This window comes from Aythya ferina (genome assembly GCF_964211825.1).
Source record: "Aythya ferina genome assembly, chromosome: 23".
NCBI lineage: Eukaryota > Metazoa > Chordata > Aves > Anseriformes > Anatidae > Aythya > Aythya ferina.
Window position 1 is genome coordinate 1822456 of NC_140321.1, and position 20771 is coordinate 1843226.

General features: G+C 56.4%; 1 protein-coding gene and 1 long non-coding RNA gene across 3 annotated transcripts; one reads left to right on the plus strand and one right to left on the minus strand.

Annotated features, from left to right (window-relative positions):
• Positions 1 to 87: 87 nt before the first annotated feature.
• On the plus strand, positions 88 to 20167 carry PLEKHM1 (pleckstrin homology and RUN domain containing M1). Of its 2 annotated transcripts, none has more exons than XM_084496130.1 (12): positions 88 to 135; positions 3398 to 3479; positions 5084 to 5331; positions 6727 to 7362; positions 8971 to 9304; positions 11994 to 12234; positions 12711 to 13607; positions 15467 to 15612; positions 15743 to 15936; positions 16402 to 16465; positions 17026 to 17183; positions 19341 to 20167. In XM_084496130.1, exons 2-12 carry the CDS (start codon positions 3438 to 3440, stop codon positions 19465 to 19467), a joined length of 3087 nt encoding a protein of 1028 aa, XP_084352256.1. In that variant the 5' UTR covers positions 88 to 135; positions 3398 to 3437; the 3' UTR covers positions 19468 to 20167. The 2 variants fall into 2 exon arrangements, with proteins under 2 accessions (XP_084352256.1, XP_084352255.1); XM_084496129.1 differs by lacking the exon at positions 88 to 135 and adding an exon at positions 228 to 1282.
• LOC311422778 lies at positions 19632 to 20767 on the minus strand. Its single transcript, XR_014685501.1, has 2 exons — positions 20659 to 20767; positions 19632 to 20302 (listed from the first exon to the last, which is right to left on the minus strand). It is a non-coding gene; the product is annotated as an uncharacterized lncRNA (long non-coding RNA).
• Positions 20768 to 20771: the final 4 nt, after the last annotated feature.

The following is a 20771-nucleotide window of genomic DNA, read 5'->3' on the forward strand; positions in this document are numbered from 1 at the left end:
GCCCCTGGGGGCGTGGCCCCACCGCCCTCGGGCCCCGCCCCGCTGCGCGCCGCCGTCACGGGGGGCGAGGAGGGGCGGGGCGGGGCGGGACGCGCGGCCTCCGCTTCCGGGTTGCCGGCCGGGAGCGCGCAGCCGGTGAGCGGGGGCGGGGCTGGGCCGGGGGGGGCGGGGAGGGGGCTGGGGAGGGAGGGGGCTGAGGGGGGACAGGGGCTGGGGGCTGGGGCCGGGCGCTGCCGGGCCCTGTCCCGCCCTGTCCCCGATCCTCCCCGTTCCGTGCCAGCAGCCCCCGCCGGCTGCCCGTGCCTCGGGAGCTCCGGTAGCGAGGTTCCCGCGAGCCGCCGGCGGCTGCCCCGTGCTGGCCGTGCCCGAGGCCGGACGGGGCCGGGGGCCGCGGCCCTGCCCTGCCCCCCGCCGGTCCTCGCGGCCCCCCCGCCGCCCTCCCCTCGGCCGCCCCCGCCGTGTCCCCCCCGGGCCGTGCCCTCCCCGCGGGCCCGGTGGCCGTGACCCGGCCGGGGCTGGCGCACGGGGGCGGCACCGGCTCGGGCGGACGAGCCCGGGGGCACCGGGCTGGGGGGGGCACGGGGCGGGCTGGAGGCGGCTCTGCCCCGCTGCTGGGGTAACGCGGCCTCTGCTTCGCCGCCACCCGGAGCTGCCCGCGGGGGCTGGGGCACGGGGCCGGGGCAGGAGGGGCCGGGTTCGGTAGCGAGCGGTGGCTCCTCGCTGCCCTGTGGGCCCCCGGCCGCTGCTCGCCGCGGGCACCCCTCTGCCAGGCTGCGGTCCCCTTACGGCTGGAGAGCACCGGGCCTCCAGGGCCTGCAGGGCCACACCTGGGGCTTTCGGGGCCCCCCCGTGGCTGAAGCAGGGCTGGGCGTCCGTGGGGCCTTCGTGGAAGGCCGAAAGTTTCCCTCGTGCTGCAGCCAGGGCAGGACAGAGCTGTCCTGACGCAGGGCTCGGGCTGCCCGTCCCGTCACAGCTCCCGTTCTCCCTGGGTGGATGGGGCCCGGCCCTGTGCTCGTGCTTGGAAAATGAGTGGCTCCGTCTCCAGGCCTTGAGTCAGCGGCTGACGCCGTCCCATCGGCGGTTGTTTTCCATGCACAAAGTGCCGGTGGTGACTCGGTGTTTATTTATAACTTGTCGGGAGAGCGAAGCGCCGGGCTTTGGGACGGAGCGGAGGGTCACCGCCTAGGCTCGATCTCAACAAGCAGCTCCGGGGCTTGGGGCCGCTTTGTTGCGTTCTGGGAATCGGACGGCTCTGCTCACGCACCGCGGGCTCCCTTCCTTGGTAGGTAAACCACACGAGCTGGCCTTCTGCCTTCTTGTTTTCTGGTTTATTTTGTTCTACTTTGGCTGTTTTGCTCAGCCCACAGAGCCCTTGAGGTGGCGGGTGCTGGGAGGCCACGTGGGGTTTGTGCCGTGGACGTGCTCCTGTCCATGCCCACGTGTCCATCCTGCGCCAGGTGTGCCTGGAGACCAAACCCGGCGGTGGCTTTCCGAGGGCTCCGTGAGCATGTCGGGCAAGATCCGCCAACACGGCATGTTTGTTGTGCTCACTGCTCAGGGAGGTGCTGCCCCAGCAGATCGCTGGGTGAATTCATGGCACTGGGATGAACTGGTTGGACTGGTCATAGCGTGCGTCCTCAACCTCCTGCCTCCCAGGGAGGCTGGAGGAGCTGAGGCCAGCAAGGGAGCAGAGGTTTTGGGGACACCTCTGCTGGGGTCCATCCTGTGCTTAGCAAGTCTGGAAGAGTTTGCAAAATCATCCCTCGCTGTGACAGCTGGGAACACGGGTGGCTGGGGCAGCCCCAGAGGCAGCACTGGCTCTTGCAGGAGCCACTCAGGTGCAGCAGCAGACGTGCCACCCTGTGCCCACTGCTGTGTCTGTCCCTCCAGCAGTGCTGAACCTCAGGGTGGCATCAGGCGAGCTGTGGGACCCATCAGCAGGAAGGCAGCAGGTAAAGGGGCAGAGTCTGACACTGGCTGAGCCTCCACGGCACAGGGCAGGGATGGGGACGGCTCCCCGTGGTCTTCAACCACTGCTGCCGTCACCTCGGCACCCTCTCCGCACCCGCTGCCCCCTGCCAAAATGCTGGGCAGCAGCTCGGAGCCAGAGGTGAACATTCCCGTAATCGCTGTGCTCCCGCCGGCCTGTGTCGCAATCCAGGGAGAGGAAATCTTATGACAAGCAGTGGCAAAAACAGTTTCCTTTTCTATTAAACTCTGGTGAACTCCGGCCACGCTGGGGATGGAGCTGGAGTTGCTCACCAAAGAGCTCCTGACCTGGGGCTGTGCCAAGACGGACCAACCACCTGCGCTGCTCGGGCTTTGGGATGCTCGGGCTTTGGGATTCACAGGATTTGGGCCACCTTTGCCTCCACAACTGGCCTTTGCAGTGGAAGTGCGTGGTCATACCCAGACCCTGCTGCCCACTGCTGGCTCTGTCCTCTGCTTCAATGGCAAAGCCACAGTGAGTGCGTCAACTCGAGGGAATACGTTTCCAACCCCTAGTCTTTGGGAAGCTTCGTAGCAGCTGCTGCTGGAGCTTCTCTCAAGCTCATTTAAGCACCAGAGCACATTGTGTTGGAGCTGGGATGCGGCCACGGGCCAGCAGCCACGCGCCTTTGCTCCCAGAGCCTCCAGGTACACGCCGGTGTCGACAGACGGCTCCTAAGAGCTGGGTAGGAGGCCAGACATCAGAATTAAAGTCTCTTTGTTCTCTGCTACCACCTTCCTGTTACAGACAGCTCTGGCACAGCGGACAGTTCTCGGTCTGGCTTTGCCAGGGTTTCCCATACTGGAGGGCAGTGGTTTTTTTCCTTCTGCTCTGCGTTCTGCTGGGAAAGGGGCGACACTGGAGCATCTGCCTCTGAATGGAGCAACTGAGAACCGCATGGAGAGCCCTGAAGTGGCTGCTCAGACCGCTCTGTGACAGGCAGAATTGCTGTCACCTCCACATCCCCCCTGTGCCACCACAGTGGCGATGTCATCTTTGTTTTTCTGTGTCCCATCATTCGGGCTGCCCGGCCAAATGCAGGTGTTTTGCTGTCCTCGCTGCGTGCCTGGTGGTTGGCACTGCAGGTAGTGGGGGAGCAGAACAGAAGCAGTCCCTGGCCCTGCGCACGGCGCTGGTGGCTTGGCCAGCGTGCAGCCTGGCGTCTCACCGGGTTTAGTAATTAACCTGCAGAGGCTAATTACTGCTCTTGGTCTCTCGCTGTTGGCCACGCTCTGTTCTGTCTGTTCCCGTGTGGTCTTGGGTTGGTCCCGGCTGGAATGTGGCAGCAGTCTGGCTGGGAGCGCTCGCTGCTGCGTGACTCCGGGTGCCCTCTGCACGGCAGGCGGGTCCCCCGTGAGCCCAGTAGGTGACCAGCACTCAGACACGCTTCTCCTCCTTGTCCCAAAGGTGACATGTGAACACGGTGCCGGGAGCAGCAGCAGCTGAGATGCATTCGAGCCACGCCGATGACCCCAAGGAAGTCATACAGGTGAGTACATCACATGTGCCCTGAACCCCAGCCTGCTCCGGTTGCTCCCAGTGCAGCCCCAGTTCCTGGCTGGACGTGGTCGGACACGGCTGCACTGCCAGCCGGGGCTGGGACACTGCAGGCAGGAGAAGGGTGGCTGGTGCTGGCGGAGCATCCTCGGGTGGTCTGCGTGGCTGTCCGAGTTGGAGCAGAGGTGGGTGGCTGCAAGTTAAACCCCACCAGGCTCCACCTTGGGATGTGCACTGAGGAGCTGGGGAGGGTTCTTGGCCCCTTACCCGGGGAAGGAGCATTGCTGCCGAGGCTGTTTGGGGTGTCTGGACTTTCTTCACTCAGCCTTTGGAGTCTGAACACATTTCACGAGCAAGGTTCAAACGCGGCAGTGAAGTCTGTGTCTTTAATTCATCCTGCAGCAGAATTATTCATGCATGACAGATAACATCGCTTGCACTCTTTAATCCTGTTAGCCCATGGTTGCTGCTCGCAGGCAGGTTGCTTGTGCTGGCAGATACGGGGGCAGCTGGGAAGGGGTGATATAATCAAGGATACGGCATGTATGTCCCTGAACTACAGCTGCCACAAACCTTACTTAGGTGCATTTCCCCTCCTGAAAAAGTATTTGGGGCTGGAAGTTTGTTAGGAGAAAATTTGTGGCTGAGAAAGGTTGGAGAGGAGAAGTCATTTGAAAAAATGTTACCGAACATCTCCCTTGCAAGGAACAGTCTCTCTGGAGCTGGGACTTGAGTAGCCCATCTGAACCCCAGCTCTGCCCCCTCCATTGCTCAGTGGCAGCGGCTGGTGCCTTTGGGTATGAATTCGGAGGGCTGCGTGATTGACACCCAAGTGCCAAGTGCTTGCTAGGTTCACGGCCAAGTTGGCAGAGTTTGCCAAATGTCTGCTGGGAAGTGCAGCTTTCATTTTAAATAAGGCTGACTGAGACATCTGGGCTCAGCTGCATTTAAAAAATCGTTTCCACCAGCATAAAATTGTTAAATTCATTGAATTTGCTTCTTTTTGACTCTGGTGGAAGGAGGAGAAAAGCAGAACTGTTGGAATGTGAAATCCCCATGTTACGGCTTCTGAGCTCACCCCGGCTCCCAGAAGAGTACAGCAAACAACACAAGCTGTCCTCTCAAAAGCATTTGCCACAATGGCTTTGATTTCTGTGAGGGGTTACCTCCTTAGCGTTCCTTGTTTATCACCCGTGCTTATTTAATCCATGTGTTTTCCCTGAGCAAATGCCTGGAAAGAAAGAACCAATTTCTTCTTTTCTCCACCCTCTTAAGCAATGTGATGTCTTTGGAAGTGCTGCACGCTCTAAAGGCAACCCCAGAAACCCAGTGGGCCCCAAAACGTGAGCTAAAGGAAGAACTATTTGCATAAATTACTTGTTTAAAAAAGGCAATCGACACTGATGCCAAGAGCGTGAGTCCCCAGCTGGACTGGTTCAGCTGTAATGCTTGCTGATGGTCTCTGCGGGGCACGTGGATAAAGCAGGAATTGCATGGTGCCTCTCTGGATGAGCCTTGCAGTTTTGGAGCCCTTTTATTGCCCTTTTTTCCTGACACGTATCCTTACTACCTAAGCCTGCACCTCCTGTGTTGCAGCTGATCAAGAAGCAGCTGGTGAGCGCAATCAAGGCGCTGCAGAAGCAGTACGTCTCTTCAGATGCCGTTGTGACCAGCGACGATGGGAACGCCAACACCCTCTGCAGCGCCCTGGAGGCCGTCTTTGTGCATGGGCTGAAGGCGAAGCACATAAAGACAGAGGCGGGGGGGAAAGGGAAGAAAGCAGGCGGCCGCCTGCCGCTTCCCCAGCCTGTCTTTTGGGGCCTGCTGAAGAGCATCACGCACCGGTGAGTTTGCACACCCAGGTTTCTGCCCTCCCTTTGGCACCAAGAGGGGCAAACACCACAAAATTTTAAGGGGAGCTGGCTGGACAGGGGTTTGCTTTGCTCCCGCTCCCTGTACCCTTCATCCCTACAGCCAAAATGTTGGATAGTCTCAAAGGGTGTCCTGCTGGGCAGGGGCTGCCCAGGACCACGGCAGGCTCCGGAGGAGGAGGGCAAAACCCCTCTGGAGCCGAGTGATGCTGTGGGGCTAGGCACAGGGCACCTGCTGGTACCAGCACGGCCTCTAAGCATGTGCTGGGGGTTTGGTGACATTTGGGACTTAGGCAATGTCACCACTTAAAGCTTCGCCTGCACCAGGCGTTAAACTGCTGTGCCAGCTTGGGGCATGCTCCTGTTTAATTCTGGGGAACCAGGCTGTGTAGGGGGGCTTGGTGTCCCCAGTGGGACCGGAGGACCGTGACTGCACAGCGCAGGGCCTGGTCTCCCTCCTGGCATTTACCTTTTGGGGACAATCGTGCTTCTCTTCTCCATGCCCAAAAAGAGGAGAATCGGGCCTGACCTTATCTGTGAATCTTGTGGAGTTCTCGTGTGTGTAGCTATCATTACTTGCTGGGGTTTTTGAGCCACTCCCTAGGCAGAGTCTTTCCACACAAAGTAACAACCCACAAAGAAGTATTTTTGAAAGCCTCATCCAACGCCATCAGCGACTCTTGAATTATGAAAGAGTGGATGAAAATAGCAGATTCACACGGCATGGGGGATATTTTTGTGCCCTTTGAAGATTTTCATCTTTGAGAGACAGATTAAAAACTTCAGAAAGTTCTGCTCTAATTTTTGTAGCATCTGAAGTGTCGACTACAGAGGTATGAGCTAGGGCCAGGGGGGATTAGGAAGGATGGTGTCGCTGTTGGATTTGGGGAAAAAACAGCTGAAGTCAGGAGGCTGAGACTGGTTGAGGAATTTCACTCAAGCCTTGTGCTTTGCTTTTTGGCTTGCCATGGCGGTTTCCACTGTGTTTTGGCTGGTGGGAAATGTGGAACTAGAACTTGGACATATGGTTGTCACCAATGAGTGACACGAATGAGTTTTCCCCTCGTCTCCTTCCCATGGTCCAGGGCAAGCACAGAGACACTGGAGATGTCTCCAGCCAGAGCAGCCGTGCCCAGGGGCACCCCCCAGGGATGGCTGGGCTCATCACCAATATACTTGGTTTAGAGGAACTCAGGAGTTGTTTTTTTTCTCTCTGTGGGAAACCACATTTTCCACGGAACAAAGATTTTCCACTGCCTGTTCTGACCCAACTCCTAATCTCCCATAGCAGAACAGTCTGGCAGCCCGGGATGGACTAGAAATGCAGCCCCTCACCTCCTCTTCGATTCTTTTTCTCTCTTGCCCCAGGAACATTGTCTCAGAGCTGGAACAACTCATTTTTATCAACACGGACGTCGGCCGCTGCCGGGCCTGGCTGAGGCTGGCTTTGAACGATGGCCTCGTGGAGTGCTACTTGAAGCTGCTGCTGCGGGAGAGGCCGCGGCTGCCTGAGTACTACCAGTCCACGGCTCTGCTTTTGGATGCTGAGGAGTGCGAGTTCCTCCTTAGCTACCTGCAGGGCTTAACATCCTTAACCTTTCAGCTGTCTTATAAATCGGCAGTGTTGAACGAGTGGACTGTCACCCCTCTCTCCCTGTCCGGGCTGTGTCCTGTTTCGGACCTGCTGGAGCCCCTGACGTCCTCGACATCGGAGCCCCGGAGAAAAGCGTCGCTGGGTTCCATCTCCCAGTCTTCGGGATCGGATGAGATTGAAATTCAGCCCTCCATCCTGCCCATCAGCAAAACCGGTGTCAAAACCAAGCTGACATCGTCCTCGCTGAGCCTCAACACAACAGGCTCGTCCCAGCTGTCCTCCAGCCTCGGCTCCGACAGCGCCCTCCAGCCTCACTGCGCCCAGAGCCCCGAGCGGAGCGAGGAGCCGCTCTCCTGCGACTCTGACCTGGGCACAGCCACTGCCGAGGACCTGGACAAGTCACTACAAGAGTGAGTCTTTCCCCAGACCTCTTCAGTGGGATTTCTCACCCCTTTATTTTCTCTCTATAGGTAGGAAGGCTTTCTCCCCTTTTTAACAGGCTGCTTTTTCCTCCTGGAAATAGCCTGAAAGGTTAAAAGATGAAATGCTTGGCACAGCTTGCCAGGACCCTGCTGCCAAGGCAAATGAGTACCTGAGGACTGAAGTGTGTGCCTGTCCTCTCTGCCAGGGCAGACACGTCAGAAAAATGCTGCTCCCTGCTTTCAGGAATGTGACATCTCCATGGCATACGCTTGGGGCTTTTTGGCAGGGAAGAAATGAATTTGGTCATAGGAAGGGGTTCTAATTTGCACCTTCTGCAGATACTTCAAAGGAGGAAGGTTGTTAGTTTGTCATCCTCGTGATTTATTTCTGCAAAACACTCAGACAGCAAGCACAAGGATCTCCAGCAGGCTGTATAAGCTCTGAGTAATCAGCAAATATTTTCCCCGCTGCCCTGAAAAACGAAGGATGTGTTGTCTGACTGAGCCTGGCCTTGGGGTGGCATTTGGCAACTGCACGCTGCCCGGTGTTGGCTTTAGAGAGGGCTGCAAGGCTGTGAGCACAGCTATAACTGCTGCATCTCACCCTGCTTGCTTGGAAGAGGCCACCTTTTGTGGCAGAGCCAGAGCTGGGCAAAGGCTCTCTCAGATTGTGCCCAAACAGCCATTTCACATTGGTCTGAAACAGCAAGTGTGCTGAAATTCCCACAAAAGCAGAAACACTTTGCTTTCAGTTGACCAGCAGGATGAATGCCTTTAAAACCTTCTTGTTTCAGGTCACTTTATGCCCGTGTAACAAGCAAAAAAAAACACACGGAGGCAAATTTTAAAACAAAAGTAGAATTTTGAATGGAATGGTCAAACTGAAACGGGAGACTTGTAAATGAAACATTACCTTTGTTGTAAATGTTTTTTTGGCCAGAAGAGTTGTGCACATCAGCCCAAGCTCATGAGGAGCTTTGAAGTGCTTAAAGCTGACATTTTTGGCAAGCTGGTTAATTGCTCAGTTATTTCCCAAGGTTTAGAGCTCTTGCCTGCGCTTCCCCATCAATAACAGCGTTGTTACCTACTTCTAGGATTTTGCATTTTATCATAATTCTGGAAGAACCACCCTTGATTTGACTAAACTCGCGATGGAAAGACTTTGTTTTGAATTTTCAGCTGGGCTGGTTTAGTTTGACTTGGTGCAGCAGAGGCATGGGACCAGCATCTGGCATGGCCAAGCTCCACTTAAAGTTGCTTGTTAATGGTTACAAAAACATCTGAAATTCGGGGGTGTGTTCAGGAGTCATACCATGGGCCGGGGGCCCATTAACCCCTTAGTGTCAGAAGTAAATGAAAATCCAGTAATGCAGGTCAGTAGGAAGAGCATCCTTTGTGGGGTCTTTGGCTGGTGATGGGCTGGCGGCTGGACAATTTGTGTTTCCTGGGGGCAGGGCTGGTGCCTGGCAGCTTGGAGCTGTCAGCCTGCCGGGGCTGAGCCCTGCTCTGGGGGCTGGCACTGAAGAACCAGGCACAGCCGCATGCTAGGCCCAGGTCAGCGCAGCTGCACCGAGCTCACTGCTGTTTCTTTCTTAGGGTTCTGTCCGAGTTCAGCAAAGCCAAGCCAAGCCACGATGCCCCACCAGACCAGCTCGTCCCCGCCGTGCTGGCGTGCTCCCCGCCGCAGCCCGCCTGCCCCCCAGCACCCCCGGCACCCTCTGAGGATGCTCGCCCACCGCCACCTCCCACCAGACAGAGGGGCAGTGTCCATGCTGTCCCCCAGGATGATGCCGGCGTCCCAGCCCCGCGTCCCGGCGGCACCGATGGAGCGGAGGAAGGCGGCCACGGTGTGGTTGGCAGCAGCGAGGGCGGCCACACGGTGCACAGCCCCACGGCCGAGTACCTCCTTTCTCCGCTGCCGGGTTGCCCAGTAGGTGTCCCAGCTCGTGTGCTGCGCTCCCCAGTATCCTTGTTTTTATGCTTCCTGATCTAATGGGAAAGGAAGGTGAAGGTGGTGACAACTTTGGTAGGCTCTAGTTTCTCTGAACTCTCATCTTCAGGGCCACCGGTGGCACATTTGGTATAAATAACACATAACGCGGGAATCAGCAGGAAGAGGTGGTGGGAGTGCTCCCTGCTCCGTGCACACCTTCCTGGGCCCCACAGAGGTGTGGCTGTGCAGCCATCCTGGGCATGTTGGACCTAAGTAAATATTTCCTGGCAAAAAGAATTCCAAAGCATTTGAAACCCCTCGTGGCAAGCTGGTTGTCCCTCACCCAGTCCCCAACAAGAGAAGTTTTCTGTTTTATTAATGATATCTGAAGGGTGATGAGCTCTTGCACAAATCTAGCCCTCAGCTCTCTGAGCTGACAGAACAGCTCAAGAATGGATTTTCTCCTGGGCTGGGGCCAGGGGACTTTCCTTCACCCTTGTAAGAGGAGGGAGAAGCACTACCTAGGCAGGAAACAAATTGCAGTTGTGCAGTGGAAGAACATTCACCCAACACATCTGTTCCCGAAGCAGGATGGTGTTCCCTGGTGCTCAGGCTCGCCTCAGGAGCAGTGCACATCCCTCTTGCAGTCCTCTGCGATCCACTTGCTTTTGCTTTTAAGAAACCCTTCGAACAGTCCCATCGCCTGCCTAACTCTGTCTCGCGCCTGACTCATCCTTCCACCCCAGGGAGGTTAGGATCTTCTTTGCACACCAACAAGCGGTTTCTCTTTTGGGTCCCGGCTCCTTTCGGCTCCTTCCCGGTTATCCCATTTCCGCTGCTTCCTCCTGGCGCTGGGCCAGGCTGACTAATCTGCGTATAACATACGGTGTCAACAGGAAATCCCCTCCTGCTTTCCCATGACTCATGGAGCAACCTGCATTCCTCGCCCCAGAGTAAACAGAGGCTTCCTATAGCGCCTTGTGTTCCTCCTGTAGGGTGGCGCAGACTCTCCCGCTGTGACTTGGTTTGTGGTCGGAATAAAAGGCTCTTTGATAGCAAGGTAGGGTCCTTCCTGGTGGGACACAGCCCTAGTGGGACACATCCCTGGAAGGGATGCTCTGGGTCTGGCAAAGCTGCTCCCTTTTGCAGGAGGCCTGATCTGGGTCGTGTTTTGCTCCTGGTGTTTGTTCGGAGGCCTGTCCCACAACCTCTCTCCCTGCTTGCAGCCAGACAAACTCCTGGAGAAGTTACAGCTTTGTGTTCTTTCAGCTTAACAGACGTCCTTCAGCTTTCAGGTCTCAGCCCCTCATGACATAGCGAGACAAATGTTTTCTCTGCCTTCTCCGCTTTGCTTTTCTTCTCAAATAGACAGCAGAACGTTGCTTGTAGCATCCGCTTGCAAGACAGGGCTAGGACCTAGATGTCTTCTCTGCTTCTCCCTGGTAATAAATAATGTTCCTGGCCCCTGCTCCTGCACTGAGCTGGTGTCTCACCTCACCTCAGAAATGCTTGCTGAACCAAAGGCCTTGCATGTGGATGTTGCAGGGAGTGTGCTCCTTCCCCAGAGCCCTCTGTGACTTCAGGGCAGGAGAATCAGTCAGTTTGTGTTTCTGGGCTTCCAAATCGCAGCGCTTCTTTGTGGCTCAGCAGAGGGGTGCTCTCAGCCCTGCAGCAGCGCTTAAGGGGCATTGTACATTGCACTTTGCTGCGCCCCAACTAAACCTACGGTCAGAAAGCGGTTTGGTGATGTTGTGGGTTAACCCAACCAGCAGCTCAGCACCACACAGCTGTTCGCTCACCCTCCCCTCTCCCTCTGTGGGATGGGGGAGAGAATTAGAAAGAAATGAAAGCCTGTGGGTTGAGATAAAGACAGTTTATTAGGACAGAAAAGAAAGGAAAATAATAATAATGATGATAATAGTACTACTACTAATAATGTGTACAAACAAATGATGCACTGTGCAATTGCTCACCACCCGCTGACCGATGCCCAGCCTACCCCCAAGCAGCCGGTCCCCCCACCCTGGCCAGCCCCCCCCATTAATTGTTCACATCACGTCCTATGGTATGGAATACCCCTTTGGCCAGTTCAGGGCAGTCATCCTGGGTCTGTCCCCTCCCAGCTCCTGCTGCACCCCCAGCCTGCCCACTGGCAGGACAGAGCGAGTAGCTGAAAAGTCCTTGGCTTAGTGTAAGCACTGCTCTGCTACAATTAAAACATCAGCGTGGTATCAACATTATTCTCACCCTAAATCCCAAACACAGCACCCTACCCGCTACTAGGAGGAAAATTAACTCTATCCTAGCCAAAACCAGGACACGTGAGGACAACCAGGCAGCAGCCCGACGTGGCGAGGTGATGCGCAATGGTGCCAGCTGCACCCTCAGGCTCATTGAGCACTTCTTCCTCGGTGTGAGCAATGACAACCTCCCTGCAGGGTGGTGTTTGCTCTGTCACTCACCCGTGGACATCCCTGCCGTCAGCTCCCCAGTTGTGTTAGCCAGGCAGTTGGGGCAGCTGGCAGCCCGTCCACGCTCCCTGAAATAGGGCCGCTCACTGGCAGCGTGCAGCCAGAGTGTGCTGGGGGGGCCAAAGTCACTGTGCTGGGTGTGCACGGGGCCACCGTGGATGCATGGGTTTGAGTTTGCTGGTGAGGTGTCTTTTTTCATACATTTTTTTTAACAGAAAAGAAAGAGTTGGATCTCGGAAGATGATTTCTACAGGCCTTCTGCAGGAGAGAGTGGCAAAAGCCCAGCTGACATCAACGGCTTCGTGCCAGACGGTGCTGGGGAGGGCCCGGCCCCGGGGCTGATCAGTGCTCTCGACTTGGAAAGGCTGTCGGTGCCTTCCTCACGGGGCAGGAAGCCCAAACTCTCGCCCGAGCGGGAGCAAAAGGGCTTCAGCGTCGTGCATCGCCGGCAGATGGGTGCGTGACCCCCACTTTAAGCACGCGTCTGCTGCGGGCAGCGCTCAAGGGCTGGGCAGGGAATTTGGGTGGTCGCCTGTCTGGGAGCAGCCCTTGCCATCAGCTGGTGGTGGTGCTGGAAACTCCAGAAAAGGCAGAGATCCTCAGTGTGGCTGAGCCCCCCGTAGCTCTGGTGGGAAGCCCTTTAGGGACAGAGGACATGCGCTGGGTGCCTCTGCCCCCATGGCCCTGCCCACCTTGCAGGACAGATTTCTTTTACGCCATCCCTCTCATTCTTAACCTCAAAACCAAATGCATGGGGACAATTACAGGGGCCCAGCAAGCAGGTCCTGCAAACTCCTGCCCCGTTGCACCTCCCAGCAGGACTGACTCAAAGCTGCAATGCCTCTGGCTGCTGCCCACGAGCTGCCTGTCGGCTCTTCTCTGCCCACCTCATTTCTCTTTTGGTTATACTGAGACGTTTGCTTTTGCCCAAGGTCTTTCCAACCCCTTCCGAGGACTCCTGAAGCTTGGCACCCTGGAGCGGAGAGGAGCCATGGGCATCTGGAAGGAGTTTTCCTGCGAGCTGTCACCACTGGAGCTCCGGCTCTTCCTGGACCACGAGGACCGCATCTGTGTCGAGAGCTACTCGCTGCTGCGGTGCGAGTCGCTGGCGCTGACGCACTCGGACGGACGCTTCGAGCTGGTTTTCCTGGGGAAAAAGCTGTACCTACGAGCTCCTTCTCGAGACGAGGCCGAGGACTGGCTGGACAGGATCCGGGAGGCGCTGCAGAAGTGCCGGCCTCAGCTGGAGGAGGAGGAGTGGGAAACGCTGGAGTACCCCGAAGATGGTGGCGAAGGCAGCGATCCCGCTGCTGTCCTCCAGTACAACGAAGCGCCTGGGACCAGCTTCGATTGGACTTCAGCTCATGAACCAGAACTGGATGCAATCAAAGAGTCTGTTCTGTACGTGGACGTAGACAAAACATGGGTCCCTTTTATTTTTTCCCTGTCACTGGAAACCTTGAAGTGCTTTAAGGTGAGGAACAATGACAAAATCTTAAGCAACAGTTATGGCATAGAGACGATCCAGGACATTCTTCCAGACACCAGCCTCGGGGGACCATCGTTCTTCAAGGTGATCACCTCCAAAGCTGTCCTGAAGCTGCAGGCTGAGAGCGCAGAAGAAGCAGCATCGTGGAGGGAGCTGGTCCGAGGGGTGCTCGCCTCCTACCTAGAGGTGGCGGAGGAGGCCCTGACGCTGGGTGGCAGCTTGGATGGCAACTCCCAGGTCCTCCTCAAGAGCATCGTGAAGGAGAACGGCTTCTTGCTGCAATACCTGGTGGCCATCCCCGTGGAGAAGGGCCTGGACTCTCAGAGCTTCATCTGCGCAGGTATACGGGGGCTGGTTTGAAAACAAGGATCCCAGCTCTGTCTTGGAGGATAATGTCAAGTTCATTAAGGTTAACGAGGTGACCAAATGCTCTGAGCCCTGCTGCCAACCCCTGTAGCAGGTGGCACCAAAGCCCCTAGGTTGGGCTTCACATCCCAAAGCAGTGGTGTCTTTGGCAGTCCCTGGGCACGGGGTGAGTCCCCAAATACCAGATCCCCATCACACCCCTGCACTGCCTCCAAGGTCAAACTGGGCTGCTGCTGGGGTCCTGCTTAAGAGATTTATGGTGTAGACAGCAGGGACATTGGCTTCAGTCAAACTCAGGTGGACCTGGTGGAGCTGAGGGGCCCAGGACCCCCTTTCTGGGCATTGGGTGGCCCCAACCTGTGGGGAAGGTGTAGTCAAGGGCAAACCCGAGCCATGGGGGTAGAGCTGTTTTTCCAGTAATGCAGCACAGGAGCAAACGTTGCGATGGGTGTGACAAGCCAATTTTGTGCAATGTTCGTTTGACCTTCAGCACAACGCCTCCCAGCACGCTGGGTGACGCTGGCTTAATAGGATAATGCTCTCTGACCTCTATGGGAGGTGTAATTTGTTCTTTACCTCAGTAAGTCAATTAAACTTCAGATTTCTTTCCGGCTTCAATTATATTTCTTGTACCCCCCAGCAGTTTTTTTTCTAGATCTCCTTTTTTTTTTTTTTTATAAGGTATTTTTCAGTCTTTTTTTATTTGGTCTCTACCTTCCCCTCCAGGCTCTGTCCTGCACCTTCCACCTACCAATAGATGGAAGCAGCAAGCCAAAAAGGCCGATCTCACTTCCCAGTTTCTTTGTGTAGGTTTCCTTGGGCATCTGCCTGCCCTTCTCCGCAGCTCTGCCTCCTTCCACCCAGTGCCGACCTGTGGCTCAGGATGCCCGTGCTCGCCCTTCTCCTGCTGTGCCACCCTTTTGGCACAGGAGTGGGTTCTTTGTATGTCAGAGTGGGACAAGCCAGAAGAAATAGAAGCATTTTTGTTTAATGCAGAGAGCAAAATCTGAGCTCCATTGTTTCTTTTTACTGCACTCCAGCTACTCCAGAGTGCAAAGTGTTGGACGTTAAAGCCTTGGCAGAGGGTGGTGGAACAGCCCCAGCTCTTCCCAGGGCAGACACAGCCTCCAGCTGCACCCGCTGGAGCTCAGAGACCCACTGACTCTGTTGGTTATTTTAGAGAAGTGAACCCAGTAAAAATAGCACAGAGTTTTCCTGTCTTTACGACTCCAGCTCAGATGTGCTCGCTTCTCCAGCAGCTGTAAAAGCCATGCACGCCTCCCCTGAGACCTAACCCAGGTTCTTGCAGGGTTGCACACTGCTGTGATAGAGGGGTCTGGTCTTTTGCTTCTCCCAGCCCCACATTGCCACTCATGGGTGCGGAGCCTGGGCTTTGATGCTGCTCCCTGCAGCGGTGCCATGCGGAAAGCAGAACCGGGTAGAGCTGCTGGGGCCGGTGGTGGAATGGGCAGGTGGGATTTTGGTTCTTCCCTGGCCCACTGTGATGTTCTTACAGGTCAATTTTCCTAAAAGAAGGAGAAAAACAGTTTGCATTGAACCAGTTTATGGATCAAAAAATGTGGTGGGTTGAGGTGCCTTGTTTAGGAATGTTCCTGCTGGGCCATTCTGATCTGAATTCCAACCCCTTGTGCAGGAAGGTGCTGGGAGCTCCCGGCCAGCGTCCTGTCACGTGCTTTAGCCAGTCTCTGACCCTCTCAAAGATTTCCCTGCCCCATTCTCCCCACAAAAGCTTCTCCCCTGCTCCAGCAGCAGCATGTTGGGCCCTGGGGCAGCGCGGGTCCCCTCTCACCATCTTCTGTCTGCCCCCCGAAGGCTGCTCCAGGCAGATCGGCTTCTCCTTCGTGAAGCCCAAGCTCTGCGCCTTCTCTGGGCTCTACTACTGCGACAGCTGCCACCGGGACGACGAGACGGTGATCCCCTCACGCCTCATCCACAACTGGGACCTGACCAAGCGAGGGGTAAGCCCAGGCTGAGTCCATGCTGAGCGCAAGGAGATGTCCCTCTGAACGCTCCCACCATCAGCAGGGGTGGAAACATCTCCCCAGGCTTTCCCGCAAGCCCCTCACACCCAGTCTCTTCCTGCTGCAGGTCTGCCGGCAGGCGCTGAAGTTCCTCACCCAGATCCGTAACCAGCCACTGATCGACCTCAAGCTGGTCAACGAGAGCCTCTATGACCATGTGGAGAGGATGAGGCGAATCCTCCGGAGCAGGGAGCAGCTGAAGCTGCTTGGAGATTACCTCATCATGTGCCGCAGCGGGGCCCTGAAGGAGCTGAGCAAGCGGTGAGCACCCTGAGTCCCCTCTCGTGCTCCAGGGTTTCACCTTGCTCTGTCATCGTTGCTGCCATAGGCTGGGGATGCCCAGGGTACTGGACAGGATCATCTCCTGGCCCTTGGGTCTGTGCCCTGCTCCTTATTGTCTCATCAGGGTGAGGACTGGTTTTCACCTCTGTGTCATGTGCTGGAAGTAGTTACCCGTCTGTTTGTGGGGCAGCACGTGGAGATGGGACTGAGGAATCGTTTTCCTGACCAAGGCTGGACAGGAAACACCTGGGAAAATAGATATTTTTTCCCCCCTTTGAAATGCTCTCAAACAATTTTCAATGGCAGGATTTGGGATGTGTTGTTTGGTGTGAAATCAGGTTTGCAGTAACATTGAGTCTGCATCGCCTGGGCTCTTTTTACTGTGAGGCTGTCTGAGATGTGGTCTAAAGTGTCTAACACATTCCCCTCTGTGCTTGTTTGAAGGCTTGATCACAGGAACTACCTCTTGGAGTGTCCCCACAAGTACAGTGTCACTGATCTGCGGCAGGTGAGAGCTTTGCATTGTAGTTTTGCTGATACAGAACATCCCCATTTCTGCCTGTGGAGACACTGCGTGGAACACAGCACTTCTTCAGCAGAAGATTTCAGGCTGCTCAGTTCCTTTTTGCCTTGCTTTCTGTTATCACATGCCTTCTGCAAGTCTTGCACATTAGCTTGGAGGCTAAAATAAGTGACCTGTATCCTCCAAGAACTGTGGAGATTACACGGTAACTTGTTTCACCTCCCATTAAGTCAGTATTGCTCATCACCGTACCAGCTGCCATCTGTCACAACTTCTGGAGACGGTCAGTAGGCTTTACAGCAGTAGAATTTTGCATTAACCCCAAAGCTAGGAACCATCCTGGCAGCTTTTGGGTGCTGCTGTGGGTTTATTTTGGCATCCCATTGAGATGCTAAACCCCAAGGCAGGCACGTGGGATCTTGGGTTGGTTTGGGAGGACAGCCTTGTCTCCATAGGCAGCACGAAGCATGAGTGCAATGCGCGTTTTGCACAGCGCACACCCCTCCAGCTGCAGGCTCCGTGTGCCTGATGTCTGTGCTCCACAGATAGCTGATGGCATCTTCGAGACGTTCCTGCAGTCTCTGATCCAGTTCGCGTCCCATCACGTCTACAACTGCGACCTGTGCACCCAGCGAGGCTTCATCTGCCAGATCTGCAACCGCAGCGACATCATCTTTCCCTTCGAGTTTGACACCACCACCAGGTGAGTGACGTCTCCCTCGCTTTGTGCCTCAGGATGGGTGTGTTTACTGCTGGGCTTTGTGTTTTCTGTTGAAATCCTCCTCTAAAGAGACCAAATCCTTCCTGCATAGAGCCTGTTGCAAGGTGTAGGTGCTGTATCTGGAAGGTGATTCTTGTCTCACTGGATCAGCTCAGAACTGATTATAAACCTTTTCCTGGCAGAGACACTTAACAGGCTGGTGGTCTGCATGAGCTTGCTTTGCCTAAAAGCAGCTCCTAAAACATCCAGAAGCTGCAGAAAATATCACCAAGACTAGGGTCCCCTGGTGTGTTTTCTCTGCTAATATTCCCAGGGTGGCTGAGCAGGATCGCTCATTATCCCTCCTTGCTGCAGGGACAGCACGGTGCTTGTTAAGAGGACAGTGTCCCCAGGGAACTGATTTTCCCTGTTAAGAGCCCGTGGGCACTGGGAAGAACTGGCATGTGGGGCTGAGCTGCGCCGGCAGCAGGACAGAGGTCGCGTGTGCTGGGAGCTGGGCTCTGAAGTTGTCGACCTCCTTTGTGTCAGGGGAGGCCGAGTGGGGTTTTGCAGCAGGAAGGCAGCTCAATAACATCCTCGCTGAGCTGAACCCAGCTTCCTGCCCCTCCGCCACGCGTGTGACAGCCAGCCGCATGGGTCACACCGCGACTCGCTGCAGGATGCAACCGAAACGCCTCCGAACAATAACCCAGCCGGGCGAGTGACGTTTGCATTTGCAGCAGCCGCTTCCTGAGGCCACCGTGCTGCAGGTGGAGGCAGAAGCTGCTGCTTTTGGGGAGGGGCTCACTCAGAAACTCTCAGGGCAAAACCTCCGCTTCGCAACCCGCCCCCTGCAGCAGCAGGAGGAGGAGGAGCCGCCTGAAAAATATTCCCCTGGGAAAGCACAGGGCACCAGGCAGCACCCTGCTGTCCCGTCTGTCTGTGCACAGGCGGTTTCCATATCTCAAGCAACTCTGGGTTTGCACCTGCCTGCTGGGAGCAAGGTTTGAGCCCAGAATTTTCATCCCGTGGTATTTTGGCGGTCTCCTGGCGCATTGCTCTGCATCCTGCACTCCCTCTGCCGTTGCTCTGTCTGGCAGTCCCTGCTTCCTTTGGGAAATGCAGCTCAGGTCTCACATGGCGCTGGAAGCTCAGCTCCAGGTTGACGGCATTAAACAAGGCACGTCTGCAGTCAGCTGAGCACCAGGCATTTGCAGCGCTCAGGGCATTTCAGCTAGCTGACCCACCGGCATGTGGATCAGCTGCATTTTGCTGCTGCTTGCAAGGTGAGAAAGGTGGGGATCCATGACAGGGAGAAGAGGAAAGTGAGCCCAGCCTCTTAGCACTGACTGCTGTTTACTCGAGATAACTCGTGAACGCCCCTCACAAAATGGGTGTCTCCCGCAAGCCAGCCCCACACAAGGTGTAATTTACAGCTGTTTACATTCCTGCTGCATCGCGGCCGCCCTGGTGCAGGCCAGCTCCAAACACTGCACTCAGAGGCTGCCCAACCCCAGGGTGGCTCTCATGTCCCCAAACAATGTCCCTGGCTGTTCTGCAGGCTGTGACACTGACTTGTGCAGGGTGGGGGTCTCCAGGCTGTGCCCCCAATGTGGCGAGCAGAGGGGAAAACCTTGCAGAGAGCCGCATCTTGTCCTCGCCAGTACAGCTGGGCTCAGGCTGCCCTGTGACTTCGCAGGGTTTAGGGGCTCAGCCTGCAACGTTTTACTTGATCTTGTGCTGCTTGGAAGCCTCTTCCCCCTCCTGCCCTGCTCCGAAAGCAGAGTGCAAAGCTCACAGCTCACTTGATATCTTGCTCTTTCATCTGCAAAAAGCCAGCAAGGTGCTGGCAGCTGATGCTCAGTGCAGGGGTTGCTCTTTCGGGCAGAGCTGCTGCTTTTCTCCTGTGTTTGCTGGAGGCAGGGCTTTTGGTGGATGAATTACTGCTCTTGCTAGCAAAGCTTGCCGTTTTGTGTCCAGCAGGTGGCTGGATCCTGCCAGGGCCAGCCGATGTGTCGAGTCATCAGGGCTTGTCTCTCTCTGGGCACTTACTTGGAGGAAAGGGAAACAAGGAAGCATCCCCAGGTCCAGTTTGGTGGGAGAAGCACAGTCATTGCCCGATGTTGCCAACAGGATGGGATTTTCCTTGCTTTGTTCTAGGTGCAGTAACTGCAAAACCGTCTTCCACCGGGAGTGCCAGGCCAGTGCCCAGTCCTGCCCGCGCTGTGAGCGCCGCCGGCGATACCAGCAGGAACAGGAGGCGGATGGTGCAGGGCCAAGCCTCTAGCACCTGTGGATTGGCCCGAAGACAGCACTTGGCCTCTCCGAGAGCTCCAAGACAGCCGAGAGTTGGGGGCTGGCATGCTTGGAGGTGTCAAGCATGGACCCCAGGAGCTGCCAGTGCTGAGCAATGAGCCACGGCTGGGGGCTGCTCCTGCACCCAGGAACCCTGCAGCCTTCAGGGGCTGAGCCAGGGGAGCCAGAGCTGGCCGGGAGCGAGCTGGTGCTGTGTGGGGCTGGGGCCAGCAGCCACCTGCTGCCGAATCCCCCAGCAGCGCTTCCCCCGGCGATGGAGATGCAGCGGCTTTCCCGGGTGCACATCAGGATTTCAAATCAAGGGTGTGGATAAACTGACATTGATTAAAGCTCTAGTTTTTTAGGATGTTCGGTACAGAAAACTGCTATTTTTATATGTAGGGGTTTTGCACAGAACTCGCTTGCCTGCTTGTGGGGGCACTAATGGCAGCCGCAGCACGGGGTCAGGGGGATGAAGTGACACTTGTGCCTTCAGCGATCTGAGTGCGTGGGGCAGGCAGAGCATCGCCTGCGGGGAGAGCCCACGGCACTGTGTGGCCTTCCCCGAGAGGAGAGCTGAGCTGCTCCCCCTGCCTGCTGATTTTAATCCTTGGCCAGTTGTGAGGCCACAAAGAACATTTTATTTTATTCTCACTCTGGTGCAAAAATTATTAAAGTTTATTTAACAACAAGTGAATCTGCCATGTTTGCATCTTCTGGGTTTGCTTCTCCACAGGGGGTGCTAAGCCAGTACCTCGGCAGGAGGGGTTTGCTGTCAGTGATGTGACCTCGCCTCCATATTTGATGTCCTCCATGTTCGCATCCACCTGCAATTTTGGGGGCTGCTGTGGGTGCGGGGTGCCCAGCTGAAGTGCGGGCTGTTGGGGTGCTCTTCCTGGCACCCCAGGGTGCCTCCCTGTCCCTCGGTGTGGGACACACTGCCGGCTTCCCCATCGGGGGATAGTCCCCATCCAATCCCTCTACTCGCCCTCAGCACCCTCGGGGCTGCGGCACCGTCCCTGTGCTGCCATTCCCAGCCCCATATCCCTCCCCACCTGCTCCCCCTGTCCTTCAGCATCTCCCATGAGAGGTGCCACCTCCGTTCCCCTGTCCCTCTCCCTTCCCTGACACCGGGGGTTCCCCAGGGCGCACCCACCCCCACCCCACAGCATCCTCCCCACACCTGGGTTGCAGACAAGCCCCTTGGCGGGGACCCCCGGGCCCGGTGATGGCATTGCCCGCCGTGGAGGCCGAGGCCCCGGCGAGGCCGGATCCAGCTCAGCCTCCGGGCAGGGC

Coding starts and splice junctions, on each gene's coding strand:
- PLEKHM1 (XM_084496130.1), top strand. CDS start 3,438: ATGCATTCGAGCCACGCCGATGACCCCAAGGAAGTCATACAG. Junction 7,363..8,970: donor CTGGACAAGTCACTACAAGA/GTGAGTCTTTCC, acceptor TTTCTTTCTTAG/GGTTCTGTCCGAGTTCAGCA. Junction 13,608..15,466: donor TCAGAGCTTCATCTGCGCAG/GTATACGGGGGC, acceptor TGCCCCCCGAAG/GCTGCTCCAGGCAGATCGGC.